Source organism: Heterodontus francisci, chromosome 33, assembly GCF_036365525.1.
Source record: "Heterodontus francisci isolate sHetFra1 chromosome 33, sHetFra1.hap1, whole genome shotgun sequence".
Classification (NCBI taxonomy): domain Eukaryota; kingdom Metazoa; phylum Chordata; class Chondrichthyes; order Heterodontiformes; family Heterodontidae; genus Heterodontus; species Heterodontus francisci.
In genome coordinates, this window is record NC_090403.1 from 26982591 (window position 1) to 26999286 (window position 16696).

The 16696-nt window shown below is 41.1% G+C and overlaps 1 protein-coding gene across 1 annotated transcript in view; it reads left to right on the top strand.

Moving 5' to 3' along the window:
- The window catches only part of LOC137348069 (sodium channel protein type 4 subunit alpha-like), a 178158-nt gene that overhangs the window by 70267 nt on the left and 91195 nt on the right, over positions 1–16696 (top strand). The window contains exons 9-12 of the mRNA XM_068013220.1: positions 2144–2356; positions 5066–5341; positions 8085–8211; positions 15959–16197. Coding sequence (XP_067869321.1) covers positions 2144–2356; positions 5066–5341; positions 8085–8211; positions 15959–16197 — 855 coding nt within the window. The remainder of the gene's footprint in view (positions 1–2143; positions 2357–5065; positions 5342–8084; positions 8212–15958; positions 16198–16696) is intronic.

A 16696-nucleotide genomic window follows, 5' to 3' on the forward strand; every position in this document is an offset into this window, starting at 1 on the left:
CTGCTCGTCATGGCCTATCATATCTAGAGTCCTAAAAGATGCAATCATATCATCTACCAACCTTTTCTTTTTCAGTAAGAACATACTTGTTCCTTATTGTCCAATCCTTCAACCCCCTCAGTCATTCGAGCTGCTCTCTTTTAAATCCTTTCAATAGCTATAATACCCCATTTTGTAATGGAACTGACTACAGTATTCTAAGAGTGATTATAGCAGTGACTTATAACATGGTGGGATTACCTCCCTTTTTCAGTTCCATACTGGCCTTTCAATACAGACCAACATTTGACTTACCTTACTCACTGCCAGCAAGCATTGTTGTAATAGCTTCAAATCATTGTCAATCTGGACCCTCAGATCTTTTTCATCCTCCCTCCACATTATTTTCTTTCCATTTATGTAATAGTTCCTTCCTGATATTTTTGGGGATACAAGATGTGTCATAAATGTTTCATTGTGTTTAGAAATACAGCAATGATTGTCCTACTCAAGCCAATGGCAAGTTATAGAAAAATACAACCTCCTGTATCTTTTGAAATGGTTTTAGAGCTGCCTTCATGGTTTGTTCTTTGTCATGATATGTACTAAATTTATTTTTATAAAATGTGACCTTGTAAATTCTAGCTGGTAGTCGTTGGAAAGATCCATTTTCTTTATAAATGCTGCTTTTTTCATTGAATACCTTTGTTGTACCATTATACATTCTGTTATTTTATCATCCTACGTTAGCTCTGAAAATGAGGTTCTTTTAATGCTCACAACTTTACATTATAGCATACTAATTATTCTTTTCTAAAATTAATCCACTGATGCCAGACATTCTGCTGCTCTAAATATTAAGCAATTGTCTTGAAAATGTCGATACCATATCATTACAGATATTATGGGCCTGAATTTACTGTCAAAATAACGTGAGGCTAAAGGCGTTCACTGTTATCTGCCCACAAATCATACAGCAACTTCAGACGAGCACAGATCTGCAGTTAAATGTGGAAATCCGGAAGTTCCTGACTGAGATGTGCCACTCCACCATTAACTTCCCGAAAATGGTGCCTCGCTGTCAGACTCACCATTTAAATGCTTTGAACAGTGTGAAGTTCTTGTACTTGCACAGCAGATAGGAGTTCACCATAGAAAGTCAGGTCTTGTCTATTTCATTCTAAATACCAATTATAACAACAATGATAAGTCTTAATTACTGCCAAACAACCTTTCTAGCACTGAAAATTAATTACAAGTGTGGAGTCTCATTCCTTCAGCATTTAATCATTGTGGAGATTTTAAAAAAATGTAAATTACGTTTTTTGTACTTTTTCTTTCTGTCCTTTTTCTCCCTCTCTTAATCCAGTCTTTCTTTCCCTCCCTTTATTTCTCTGTCTGTACCTGATTTAATATTGAATTCGCTATTCTAACTTACACTTCCTGGTTCAGACTCTGCACTGTTCATCAACAAATCTGATTGGTTGAGGAGATACATAGTTGGCTACTCTGCTCACAAAGGCCTCAGATGCCCTGAAACTTTGACCTCTCACTTGCAGCAATGTGCCCTGCAAAAGCTAATGGAAATTAAGTGGGCAGGGAGAGTATAACTAATGGCGAGTGCTGTTCATTCACTGGTTACTGTATATTCTGGCCTGATATATGTTAATGTTTTGTAAGCACACAATGCATTTGTGCAATTTGCATTAAACAGTGACATTGTATAAGAAAAACACCATTGTGTGTTGTGTAGAGGGATGCCTGGCTTTTCAGGGCATATACTTTTTTTCATAACAGTGACCATTCCCTTCTATTATTGCCGTGGTGGACCCTCACAAACCCTCCAGTTCTGATGCCCTCTTGTCCCAGGTTAATCAATCTCTGCACCAAAAGGACAAATTAAAAGTCACATATATACTCTTTAAATCAAAACTGTGATAAAAGGTACAATGCCAAAACTCAACATCAATTCCTTATTTCCATAGCTTTCCACATGTGTTCAGCCTTTTAAACTTCCTAATTTGTAAATGTAGTGCTGTGCAATTCATTGGAGGTTTCCAGTGAGGTTCTAGATGTATCTCCATGTAATAGTTACAAAACATAGAGAAGGAATGTGATAAGTACTGGCTAAGAAGAAAATTACCATCTTGTGTTTCTCCTACAGACTCTCCGTGCCGCTGGTAAAACCTACATGATCTTCTTTGTGATCATCATTTTCATTGGGTCCTTTTATCTGATCAACTTAATTCTGGCAGTGGTGGCAATGGCTTATGCTGAACAAAATGAGGCCACACGCCTGGAGGCAGAGGAAAAAGAAAAAGAGTTCCAAGAAATTTTAGAAAGCATAAAGAAACATCAGAAGGAACAAGAAGCTCAGGTATGGGAGCCATTTACATTTATTTATTCTATTTATTTATTTGTGTGATATGTGAGTGTTGCTGACTTTTATTGTCCATCCCAATTGGCCTGAAAAGGTGGTGTTGGGCTGCCTATTTTATAGCAGTTTGATTCAACAGATCTTTACTGGTGACTTCAGAGTCAACCACGTTGGGGTGGCTCTGGCATTACATAGAGGCCAGACTCAGTAAGGTTGGCAGATTTCCTTCTCTAAAGGACATTAATGAACCAGTTGGTATTTTATAACAATCCAACAAATCCACGGTCACTTTTACTGATTCCAGCTTTTTATTTTCTGGATTTTGTTTACTGAATTTAAATGATCAAACGGCCATAAGTGGGATTTGAACTCATATTCTCTGGATTATCAGCCCAGGCCTCTGACTTGTTGAGTGCTTCCAGCATTATCTGTTTTTACTTCAGATTTCCAGCATCTGCAATATCTTGCTTTTGTATCAACTAACTTAGAACAAGTTGAAGGTCAAATGTGAGAAATTCGCTATTTTGTACAGCCCGGCCACTCACTGCCTTAACCAGCTGAACCATGTTTTCAAAGCTTTATTCAGCGAATGATGTGTTTTTGTGCTGACTGACAGTGAATTGCACTTTGTTGATGGCATTTTCACTAAAGGGTTAGTTACAGTAATTTGCTGTTGGTTACCAGTAAATTCTGAAAGCCATTCAAATTATGAATACTTCCTGTAAACCTCTGGTCAATGCCTTGTGTAATTCCCTGCTTTGTCGGTATCCTCTAAGAAGGCCAGGACCATATATCTGGATTATCTAGGAGGGAAGAGTTCCCCAGTTACTTATTATAAAATCAAAAACTTGTTCTTTATGCTATGTCATTTCACAATAAATAATGAACAGATCAAACTTTCCTTTTTATATGGTTTTGATTTTTTTTTACAATATCTTTTTATGTAAGTGTTGATTTATCCAAAATCTTTGGCCTCCTTGTCTCGAGAGACAATGGGTAAGCGCCTGGAGGTGGTCAGTGGTTTGTGAAGCAGCGCCTGGAGTGGCTATAAAGGCCAATTCTAGAGTGACAGACTCTTCCACAGGCATTGCAGTTAAAATTGGTTATCGTGGCTGTTATCCAGTTGGCTTTCTCCTTGCACTTCTGTTTTATTTCCTGCCAACAGCTAAGTCTCTTCGACTCGCCACTCTTTAGCCCCGCCTTTATGGCTGTCCGCCAGCTCTGGTGATCACTGGCATCTGACTCCCACAACTTGTGGTCAATGTCACAGGACTTCATGTCGCGTTTGCAGACATCTTTAAAGCGGAGACATGGAGAGCCGGTGGGTCTGATACCAGTGACGAGCTTGCTGTACAATGCGTCCTTGGGGATCTTGCCACCTTCCATGCAGCTCACGTGGCCAAGCCATCTCAAGTGCTGTTGGCTCAGTAGGGTGTATATGCTGGGGATGTTGGCCACCTCGAGGACTTCTGCGTTGGAGATATGGTCCTGCCACCTGATGCCAAGGATTCTCCGGAGGCAGCGAAGATGGAATGAGTTGAGACGTCGCTCTTGGCTGACATACGTTGTCCAGGCCTCGCTGCCGTAGAGCAAGGTACTGAGGACACAGGCTTGATACACTCGGACTTTTGTGTTCCGTGTCAGTGCGCCATTTTTCCACACCCTCTTGGTCAGTCTGGACATAGCAGCAGACGCCTTTCCTGTGCGCTTGTTGATTTCTGCATCGAGAGACAGGTTACTGGTGATAGTTGAGCCTAGGTAGGTGGACTCATGAACCACTTCCAGTGTGTGGTTGCCGATATTGTTGGATGGAGCATTTCTGACGTCCTGTCCCATGATGTTCGTTTTCTTGAGGCTGATGGTTAGGCCAAATTTGTTGCAGGCAGCCGCAATCCCGTAGATGAATCTCTGCAGAAACCCTTCTGTGTGGGATGCTAATGCAGCATCGTCAGCAAAGAGGAGTTCCCTGATGAGGACCTTCTGTACTTTGGTCTTCGCTCTAAGACGGGCAAGGTTGAACAGCCTGCCATCTGATCTTGTGTGGAGGAAAATTCCTTCTTCTGAAGACTTGAACGCACGTGAGAGCAGCAGTGAGAAGAAGTGAGAAAATATTAATCATTTATTTCTGTAATTCATTTTTGTAGGTTTGTTCTAAATTTACTCCTAGGTCAGCCCTTGTACACTGTACTATAAATAGACATCAGTAGTTGGAATTATATCAGGGGAGTGGATGGTATTTTCGATGAGAACATTATCTACTCACTTCTGCAATCTGGGTTTGAATATCTTCAAGATTGAAAGGACTGAAGTTTCCTCTCTCTGTTTAAAGGTCCTACATGAAATAAGATTCGATAGTCTAAAATCAGTTCCTCATAAGAACTAAAATCAGTTCCTAGTCAGGACAAGTCCAGAGCACAAAACTGGCAATAATTCTCATTCTCAAGACAGACTTGCAGGATGACTGATGTGAGAAATGGTAAAATTAACACTGGTGCAATAGGGGTCTTCAAAGATTGTGATGGAGACAACTTGTGAGGCAGAAAAAGAAGAGGGTTATTCAGTTACTGTCCGTAGCAAACCCGACATGGGAGTAAAAGTGGAAATATATTCTCAGCATTGAGATTCCTCACTTTATGGAGCACAAAAAAGAAAAATAATTTTAACTTCTATATTGTTAATATGTTGAAATATATATTCCCTCCCACCCAGTTGCATTCTTCCAAAGATCACCTTGGCAGCCACTACTCATTGGCAAGTGACAGAGTGCAGAAGAAAGACGGTTCTGACAAATATCACACTGAGGATGAGCATGGCAAAGGAGAGGAAGGCGAGAGTCAGCGAGCATCAATGGCCACTCCACTCACCAAACTACCAGTCACCATTACAAATAACGGAGTTGTTTCACAAGATGGAGAAAACGGAACAGCGCCCAACGGCAGAGTTGTACCATCTGTTATTATAAACAGAGCAGACAGGAACGGAGAGGTATGTTTTTTACAAATTTGATTTTCATACACAGTTTGTGGTTTCATAAACTGGTTCAGGATGTTTCAGGAATATGACAATTGCAGAATTGCACAGAGAGTAAAATAGTGTCTGGGAAAGTGTTTGGAGGGATTTGAGGTAATATTGTAAGTGGAGTAAGCACGCAGATTGTGTCCCTTTAAAGAAACAATCAATGCATAAGTGTATGCATGAGTGCATGAGTTCCGATGAAGGGTCACTGACCCGAAACGTTAACTCTGCTTCTCTTTCCACAGATGCTGCCAGACCTGCTGAGTGGTTCCAGCATTTCTTGTTTTTATTTCAGATTTCCAGCATCCGCAGTATTTTGTTTTTATTATAATGCATAAGTGTAGTTCTGCAGAAACATCCACCAGTACTTTGTTTTATCAAACAAATGTTAAAAAAGAACTAATGAAAAATATAACCTCATGCTGTTTTTTGGATGGGATGTTTTGATAGAGTAGGTAAGGAGAAACTATTTCTCCTGATAGAAAGATTGGTAACCAGAGGATGTAGATTCAAGGTAAATTGCAAAAAAACTGGAGGGAAGATGAGGAGTTTTTTTTTTACACAGCGAGTTATTATGACCTGGAATAATCTACCTGAAAGGGTGGTGGAAGCAGATTTCATAGTAACTTTCAAAAGGGAATTGGATATATACTTGAAAAGGAAAAATGTTTGCATGGGTACAGGCTATGAGCAGGGAAGTGGAACTAATTGCTAGTTCTTTGGAAGAGCTGACAGAGGTGTGAAGGACCAAATGGCCTTTGGTGCTGTACGATTCTATGACTGCTTGGGTTTCACATCAGGCGTAGTATATCTTCAGTACAGTACAAGGCCAAGTTTAAAAGCTTTTAATCTTTCTTCCTTTTAGTACTAGTGTATCCCATCTCCTCCTTCTTTGCAGTTCTGTGACAGGTAGCTGGCAGTAGAACTTTGCCAGCTGAATGCCACATTGTACTGACTGGGATTGGCACTTGCAGTATAATTAATCATAGGACTGGGTCAAACAGGCATGTTATATGATCAAATACACCTTAATATAAAGCAGTGGAATTGTGACATCCTGACACAGCAGAGAGATGAGTTGGCATGTCTTAATCAATTTTGAAAGAGATTAAAGATCATTTACTGCATTGGGAAATTTCAGTTGTGTTCGGTTTTAGTGGTTGTAGTAAGTTTAAATGACATACAACTTTATTTATAGCACTTTAAATAATATTGCTTCTGAACTATTTACATTCTGAATCAAAAGAAACTTGAGAAGAAGTTCCAAAACATTAAAACAAAGTGAAGCAAATTATTTGGTGCAAATTCCACATGAGGGCTGAGTGAAGCTTCTTTTTAAAGAAAAATTAAACTACACTTTAGTACCATGTTTAATGACCCTAACAGAATGAGTTCAGCTTTTGAAGGTCACTGACTGTTTGTTTGTGATCCCTCTTCTCTGCATCTGGAAAGCACAGCACACACCTTGCTCCCAGACTCCCACCAACGTGTTAGGATACATTTCAGATGAGCATCCATTCTTTAAATCCAGTGTTGGTAAATCTTCCTTCTGTGTGAAATAGCAGGAATTCTCTATGTGTATACTATGTGTGCAAGAATTTGGGGAGCATTTCTTTGCATGAGTATGGTTAACAGTGGAAGGTGCATCATGAGATCTTGCATCTCCCAACTTGGCACAAGCCTGTTCTTGGTGCGATGCTGTGCCAAGTTGGTCAAATTTGGATTTTCACTCTTCCCCAATCCTTCAACCTTGGCTCTGCCCCAGGGCACCTAGATCACTCTCCTATCCATACAGGTCCTAGTACATATACCACACTATAGCTATTCCATATACTTTGCTGTACTTTAGATATACTATACTGTATTATTGATATATTATCTATACAATTGTATTGCATTAAACTCCACTATATTAAATACTTTTCTTTACATATTATATAGTAGAGTATGGGCCATAGAGGAAGTACATATTCTGTTATGTTGTATTTCTCCATGCACCTTATATTACACTGGCCACTCTGTATACTACAGTTTACCCATAAAACACCGTTATCATTAAGCAGAAATGATACCAGCCAACAACAGAGTGATGGAATAGCTGGTGACAGCTAGCATTGCAAAACCATAGTTCTTTGCAAATTGTGGGCAGTTCAGTTCAGTGTTCAATCCGTTCTGACAATCGCTGTTTGTTGCAGAAGAAATGATTTGAGATGTTACTGTTGACAGAAGCATCAGAAAGCTGTGCAGCACTACGAACAATGTTAAAGCTGCTTTTCTGTATTTTTGGCCTTTGGCACACAATTTGCCTTTTAACGACCTCACACGCCACACACATTGATCACACTTTCTGGTATCAGAGCCATTACAAAATTATTCAACATGCTAAGTGTTTCCACATATAACGGTAGATATTCAGAGTCCATGCCTACGCTCTGCTACCAACATGGCAGACAGTGATTTCACTGGAGGGAGAATTGGTTGGGTGGACGGGGGTGGGGGACTGTAATTTTCCAATGCTGGTGGTGGAAAAAAGCACAGAATTAGTAAAGTTACCCAAATGATTCAAACTCACAAAATTCATTTCTTTCAAAAAAATTCTTTTTGCATAGCACAATTTAAAGTGTCAAAAGAAGATTACTTTTGTTGGAACTGGCTTTGCTTTCTGATTAATAACCAATATTTTTTTTCCTGGTTTGTACCTGAACCCTTGTAGGTAGTTGGTACAGACATTGAAGATGAGTTGCCTGGATCTAAACGTACCTCCATGTTCCTGGAAGAGCCAGCACAGCCAATGAGAGCTGGGAGTGTAGCCAGTATGTACAGCAATGTCAGGCTGGATGGTAAGCTCTGTCTGAACTCTTGACTATGGCTGTGATGGAATAGGTTGATCGTTCTGAATGGACCTTTCTGTGTGATTTCCTTCACTGTTCAACTAGCTCTTCCAGTGTTTGACAAAACTGTATTTTTTTGATGAGGGTTGTTGTGACCAGGTGAGAAAGGTGTCAAAGGGTCTTTTGCTGTCTTCACCTGGTCTTATTGTAACAGGGTTTAATTTTTAAACACACTGTGTTTTGAGCTCCCCCTTTATGAATCCTTGTTCACAGCTTTCCAATTATAAGGCAAAGAAATGAGCATAAACAGGCTTCCTTAGGTTTAAAGAAAGAAAGGGAAATTTATGAAACCTTAAATTTAAACTCTAATACAGTTAGCGCCTACGGATGTATGACGTACCCACGCTAGCATGCATATGTGAAACGTACATACAAATAGGGATAGAAAAGAGCAGAAGAAAAATAAAATGGAGAGGTTTGAGGCAATCTCTGAAGGAGGTTTCTTGTTACTGTTTCTGTGGTTCCAGCTTGCTGTAGAGTCTTTGATTGTAGACAGCTCTTACTTTATGTTGGGACCCAGTATTCTTCTTAAACCTTGTTCAATGTAGGAGACTTTTCTCTCTTTGAGTTTCTCATGTCTTCAATGGGTTCCAAAGCTAGTGTGAGCAAGATGAGAGAAGACAGGAGAGAGATGTTCTCAAACCAGGAGCCAGGGGCTTTCTGCATTCAAATTCCTTGTTGGAAGTTCAAATTCAAAATTCTAACAGTCAATCAGTCATGTGATTAAAACTGGTCCGACCACTTCTTCTGTGTTTGTGGATTCTGTTATTTTAGCAGTCAACCCGGAATGCTAGCTCCCCCACCTTCCATGTCTGGTAATCAAAAGTCCATTGTTGGTTGAATGTGTCTGGGCATGGTCCTTTGTCCCTTGATCCAATGCTCTCTGTTACTTTGCAAATGTCTTTCCAGTCAGGGGCTTGCAATTTTAAATGTTAATGTTCATGTGGCAAAATCATGTGTACCTCAGTCTTGGCAGGTGGAGGTTTGCCTGACAGGGTCAAAATCCAAAGGAGACACAAACCCTTATCAACAGGATAGCATTGTCTTCCAGTAACATGATTCATGCCATCCCTTACAAGTTGGCAATTGAATTTAATTTAAAAATAAACGACCATGAAAGCTGCCAGATTTTTGTAAAAACCCAACTGGTTCACTAATGTCCTTCAGAGAAGTGACCAGGCACCCCTACCCTATTTATGACTCTAGTCAAACACTATATGGTGGATGTCTAATGACCTCAGGGAAATTAGTGGTGGCCAAAAACTGCTGCCTTGCCAATGTTGTCCACATCTAAGGAATGGATAGAAAAGATAAAACTTTCTGCAACATTTTTCATCAATACAAAGTCCCTTTAAGGATTCAGCTCATGTAAGGATCTTAAATCTGAACAAAGGAAACTATGAGGGCATGAGGGGCAAGTTGGCTATGGTGCACTGGAAAAATACATTAAAAGATTTGTTGGTAGACAGGCAATGGCTAGTATTTAAAGAAGTATTACATGGTTTACAGCAAATATACATTCCTCTAAGACACAAAAACCCAACAGGAAAGATGAATCAACCATAGCTAACAAAAGAAGTTAAGAGTTGCATTAGGTCAAAGGAAGCGGCTTATAAGGTTGCTAGAAAAAATGGTAAGCCTGAGGATTGGGAGCAATTTAGAGTCCAACAAAAGAGGATCAAGAAACTGATAAAGAAAGGGAAAAGGGATTATGAATCTAAGCTAACTAGAAATATAAAAGCAGACTGCAAAAGCTTCTTTAGGTATGTGAAAAGGAAATGATTAGCAAGGACAAATGTGGGTCCATTGCAGGCGGAGACAGGAGAGTTTGTGGTGGGGAATGAGGAAATGGCGAAGAGACTAAACAATTACTTTGTGTCTGTCTTCATGGAGGAAGACACAGAAAATCTCCCAGAAATAGTAGGGAACCAAGGGTGTTGTAATAATGAGGAACTGAGTAATTAGTATCAATAAAGAGGTAGTATTCAAAACATTAATTGGATTAAAAGTTGATAAATCCCCTGGACCAGATGAGCTACATCCCAGAATATTGAAGGAGGTGGCTATAGAGATAGTAGATGCGTTGGTGATTATCTTTCAAAATTCTATAGATTCTGGAAAGTATCCTGCAGGGAAAGTAGCAAATGTAACCACACTATTTAAGAAGGGAGTGAGAGAGAAAACTGAGAACTACAAACCTGTTAGTTTGACATCAGTAGCAGGGAAAATGTTGGAATCTATTATAAAGGATTAGATAACTGGACACTTGGAAAATAATGGTATAATTGGGCAGAGTCAACATGGATTTGTGAAAGGGAAATCATGTTGGACAAACCTGTTGGAGTCTTTTGAGGATGTGACTTGTAGCATGGATAAAGAAGAACCAGTGGATGTGGTGTATTTGAATTTTCAGAAGGCTTTTGATAAAGTCCCACACAGGAGGTTAGTAAACAAAATTAGAGCAAAATTTGGGGTAATATACTGCAATGGATTGAGAATTGGTTAACAGACAGAAAGCAAAGAGTAGGAATAAATGGATCATTTTCAGGATGGCATGCTGTTACTAGTGGGGTACCACAAGGATCAGTGCTTGGGCCACAGCTGTTTACAATCTATATAAATGACTTGGATATGGGGACCAATTGTAATATTTCCAAATTTGCAGATGACACAAAACTCGGAAGGAGTGTAAGTTGTGAGGAGGATGCAAAGAGGCTTCAAGGGGATTTGGACAGGCTAAGTCAAAGGGCAAGAAAATGGCAGATGGAATATAATGTGAATAAGTGTGAAGTGATCCTCTTTGGTAGAAAAAACAAACAGGCAGAGTATTTCTTAAATGGTGAGAGGTTGGGAAGTGTTGATGTCCAAAGAGACCTGGGTGTCCTTGTTCATGAGTCACTAAAAGCTTGTATGCAGGTGCAGTGAGCAATTAAGAAGGCAAATGGTATGTTGGCCTTCATTGCATGGGGATTTGAATACAGGAGTAAAGATGTATTGCATCAATTGTATAAAGCATTGATGAGACCACAGCTGGAGTATTGCGTACAGTTTTGGTCTCCTTGTCTAATGAAGGATATAATTGCCATAGAGGGAGTGCAACCAGACTAATTCCTGGAATGTCGGGGTTGTCTTTAAGGAGAGATTGCAGAAACTGGGCCTGTATTCTCTAGAGTTTCGAAGAGGTGATTTCATTGAAACTTACAAAATTCTTACTGGGTGTGACAGGGTGGATGTGGAGAGTATGTTTCCTCTGGCTGGTGAGTCTGGAACAAGGGGACACAGTCTCAGAATAAGGGGTAGGCCATTTAAGACTGAGATGAGGAGGAATTTCTTTACTCAGGGTGGTGAATCTGTGGAATTCTCTCCCCCAGAGGACTGTGGAAGCTCAATCATTGAGCATGTTCAAGACAGAAATCGATAGATTTCTGGATACCAACGACATCAAGTGATATGGAGATAGTGGCGTAGAGGTAGATGATCAGTCATGATCTGTTTGAATGGTGGAGCAGGCTCGATGGGCCGAATAGCCTACGCCTGCTCCTATTTCCTATGATCCTATCTAACCATTTCTTGTAGCTTCCTGGGTGAGGAGAAGTGCATCAGTAGACTACATTCTTGGATCAAGGGGAACGTCAGTCCAGAATAGCTAGGTACTAGTGCAAAGCTAGCCAGAAGTGCAGTAAGTTAATCATCTGCAATTGTCTGTGTTCAGCTCATTTTCTTTCTTAGCCCTGACACCCTGTATTTCTGGCCTTTGTAGGGAACTAGTGTAATTTTGGAAGTGGAAAGCACCAGAAAGTCAGGCTTTAGTTAAATTTAAAGGGTTGTGGCCACTTAAAGGTATGTGGACACAGTGGGGGGGAAAAATTCTTAGACCATTTAGAAAAGCTCAAGGCATTTCAACATATTCACAGCCTTTGATAAGGCAGATAGGAAAGAAGTCCCAGAAAATAAACTTAAAAAGTAGGATGACACAATTGGAAAGCATATAGACTGTCCCTTTAAATAACGTTGATAGTCCCCTGAAAATGGGGGCGGGGATCCCAATGCACCATTAATCCAAACCCATTGGATGTAATGCAGGCGGCATGCCATCTTCATACTGCCTGTTCATTTACATGATTTCTGCATGCAGCTAGTGGTTAATGCACTGTTGACTGACTGCGCTAAAGACCTGCTCGGGTCTGCAAAAAAAAACCCGACCTGAGCCCGACAGAACCATATCCGACCCGAGCCTGATCCGGCCCGAGTCCTTCCATTCTTCCCGCGCCCGCCTGATCCGACCATCAGTTAACTTAGCTTCTGTTTTTCACTTTGTTGCTGATCTGCACAAGCTTAAAATAACTATACCAAAACCACCTTTCTAGTCCAAAAATTAAATTAACATTGGAGCCGCTTACCTGTGATAGAGCGTGTCCGACCCAAGCCCGAATGCCGGACCCGGAAGTGCGACCCGACCCAAACCCAACCCATGTTGTTGGATCCCATCAGATTCGGGTTGGATAGCAGGCCTTTAGACTGCACACATCAGCAGAGGGCCCAAAATCGATACTTGCTAGCACTACTTAAAGCTAGCCTGCTCCTCTTAAAGAGGAGGCATGTTTTGGTTGGAGCAGGTGCTGGAAATCCTGTGGGAACTGAATCTGACCAGGGAAAGTGTGAAGAGATCCAGCTTCCAGATTTTCTGACATTGCACTGGAGGTCTTGGTGGAGGAAATGGAAAGGAGGAGAGACATCCCGTATATGCAGGTGGACAGGAGGCCCTCCAGACACACATTGAAAAGGCAGTGGAGGTCAATGCCAGGAGTCTAGCTCCAAGGACCTGGATGCAGTGTGGCAAGAAGTATAATGATCTCACATGAGCAGTCAAGGTCAGTGAATGTGTCTTCAAATGCCATATCCTACCAAATCAAAAAGGATAAAACCCCTGGTCCAGATGGATTGCATCCATGTGTTTTTAAAGAAGCTAGGTAAGAGATAGCAGAGGCATTACTACACATATTTAATAATTTGTTAGAAAAAGGTGGAGTGACAGAAGACTGGCTGATAGCTAATGTATTTCCAATATTTAAGAAGGGGAACAAAACATGCCCAGAGAATTATAATAAATAAGAAATGCTGGAAATACTCTGTAGGTCTGGCAGCACCTGTGGGGAGAGAAGCAGAGATAACATTTCGGGTCAGTGACCCTTCATCAGACCCAGTTCATGAAGGGTCACTGACCTGAAACATTAACTCTGCTTCTCTCTCCACAAATGCTGCCAGACCTGCTGAGTATTTCCAGCATTTCTTGTTTTTATTTCAGATTTCCAGCATCTGCAGTATTTTGCTTTTATATTATCCCAGAGAATTATAGACCAGTCAACGTAACATCAGTGGTGGGAAAAATAATGGAATCCCTACTAAAGAAGAGAATGGAAGAACATCCAGAAAAGAAAAATATAATGAATCGTCAGCATGAATTTCAAAAAGGAAAATCTTGCTTAACCAAAATTATTGCATTTTTTGAGGCAGTAACAGAAAGAGTAGACAATGCTAATGCAGTAAGTAGATGTAATTTTTCTGGATTTTCAAAGGGCCTTCGATAATGTTCCCCATAATAGACTAATAAATAAGGTCAGAGAATGTGGAGTTGGGGGACAAGTGGCAGAATGGATTGCTAGCTGGCTTCAAGACAGAAAGCAGAGAGTGGGAGTAAAGGGTAGTTATTCTGAGTGGCAGAAGGTGTGAAGTGGTGTTCCTGGGACCACTGCTGTTCACAATTTACATCAACGATTTAGACATTGGAATCAAAAACACAATTTCTAAATTTGCAGAACTGGTCCTCCACTGCCTGGCCAGGTTGCACTTTTTGGGTATCCCACTGATTTGCAGGGGAACTTGGAGGTGGTGGTGTTGCTATGTGCCTGCTGCCCTTGTCCTTCTAGGTGGTAGAGGTCACGGGTTTGGAAGGTGCTGTCAAAGAAACCGTGGCAAGTTGCTGCAGTGCATCATGTAGATGGTACACAATGCTGCCATGGTGCACTGGTGGTGGAGGGAGTGAATGTTAAGATGGTGGATGGGGTGCTAATCAAGCAGCCTGCTTTGGCTTGGATGGTGTTGAGCTTCTTGAGTGTTGTTGGAGCTGCACTCATCCAGGCAAGTGGAGAATATTCCATCACTTGTGCCTTGTAGATGGTAAAAAGGCTTTGGGGAGTAAGGAGGTGAATCACTTGCCACAGATGACCCAGCCTCTGACCTGCCTTTGTGGCCACAGTATTTATGTGGCTGCTCAAGTTGCATTTTTGGTCAGTGATGACCTGCAGGATGTTAATGGTGGAGGATTCAGCAATGGTAATGCCATTGAATGTCAAGGGGAGGTGGTTAGATTCTCTCATGTTGGAGATGGTCATTACCTGGCACTTGTGTGGCACAGAAGTTACTTGCTACTTATCGGCCCAAGCCTGAATGTTGTTCAGGTCTTACTGCATGGGGTAATGGACTGCTTTATTATCTGAGGAGTTGCAAATGGTGCTGAATACTGTGCAATCCCACTCCAGGATTTGAGTGCAAAAGTCAAAGCTGACACTATAGTGCAGTATAGAAGGAGTGCTGTCTTTCAGATAAGACGTTAAACTGAGGCCCCGTCTACCCTTTTAGGTGGACATAAAAGATCCCACGGCACTATTTCCTGACCCGATGTCAGGAAAATATGAATCGCTCAATCAACATCACAAAAACAGATTATCTGGTCATTATTACATTGCAGTTTGTGGGAGCTTGCTGTGCACAAATTGGCACATTTCCTACATTACAACAGTGATTTTTTAAAAGTACTTCATTGTAAAGTGTTTTGAGATATCCTGTGGTATTGAAAAGCACTATATAAAAACAAGTCTTTTTTTTTTCAATCATCAGTGAACATTCCCACCTCTGACCTTGCGTTGGAGGGAAGGTCATTAATGAAGCAGCTGAAGCTGGTTTGGCTAGGATACTGTCTGAGGAACTCCTGCAGTGTTTCCTGAGGCTGAGATAATCGGCTTCCAACCACAATCATCTTCCTTTGTGCTAAATATGACTCCAGCCAGTGGAGCGTTTTCCCCATGATATTAATTTTACAAGGGCTCCTTGATACCACACACATTCAAATGCTGCCTTGATATCATGGGCAGTCACTCTTACCTTATCTTTGGAATTCAGCTCTTTTGCCCATGTTTGTAATGAGGTCAGAAGTTGTGTATAATTAGAGCTGTACCATTTGAGAGTGAAATCAAAAAGCATTATTTCACACTAAAGGTAGTGGCAATCTGGAACTCTCTTGTCTGAAAGGCTGTGGATACTAGAACAATTGATAGATTTTTATTAGGGAAGGGTATCATCAGATATTGAGCAAATGCGGGTAAATAGAGTTTTGGTACAGATCAGCTGTAATCTGACTTGTCATAGCATGCACAATTGGCGGAATGACCTACGACCTTATATTCATTTTGCTTGATGCACAGTTGTGGAGAGAGCTCACCTGATGTCTCAGTTCTGTGACCAGAATTCCTTCACATCTTTTCTGGTGCCTACAGTCCTGCGTTAAATGGAGATTGTTAGGCAATAATGATCTATCTACATACCTGCCTGCAGATACAAATGCTGCACATTCACTCCAAGAAGACACAGGAAGTTGTACAAATAACAAAAATAATTCCTTGTTATTTATATTCTGCAGAGTTGGAAGAGGCACAGCAGCGTTGCCCTCCCTGGTGGTACAAATTTGCCAACAGATTTCTAATCTGGGATTGCTGTCTGCTGTGGGTGAAGTTCAAAGGAATTATGAAGTTTATTGTGATGGACCCATTTGTGGATTTGGGAATCACCATTTGCATTGTGCTGAACACTCTCTTTATGGCAATGGAGCACTATCCCATGACTAAAACTTTTGAAGATATGCTCGCTGTCGGGAATCTGGTAGGTATTTAGACTTCCCCCCAACAATTAATCATTGGGTCATACAGCACAGAAGAAGGCCATTCAACTCATCAAGACCATACCCATTGTTGGTTCATTTTTTTCCAACTCTTAAGACGAAGGAGTGTGAGTGCTGGAAAATTGAATTTTTTCTGTGTTGTGGACAACTGTGTGGGTTTGGCTAGATGGACCAGTAGGTCCTTTCCTTCTAGCATTTTCACGTAAGCTTGTATTTAGCATTGGCACCTCGCAATTGGATTGCGTCCCTATCACGTCTAATGTGCTCGGGAAAGTTGCTCCAACTGGTTCATTAGTATAGCAACAGCAAGATGTGGGAATCATTTGCAGGCCAAGAGGCAGCCCACTGGGTGCTGGGGGTGAACAGCAAGAAGGGCCGCTCGGATGCCAAGAGCGTCTGGAGAGTCCCGTGGGGGGAGGGGGGGTGGCACAGGAGGAGGGAAAGCAATCGGGAGAGAGGAACAAATGACTCCTGGCAGCA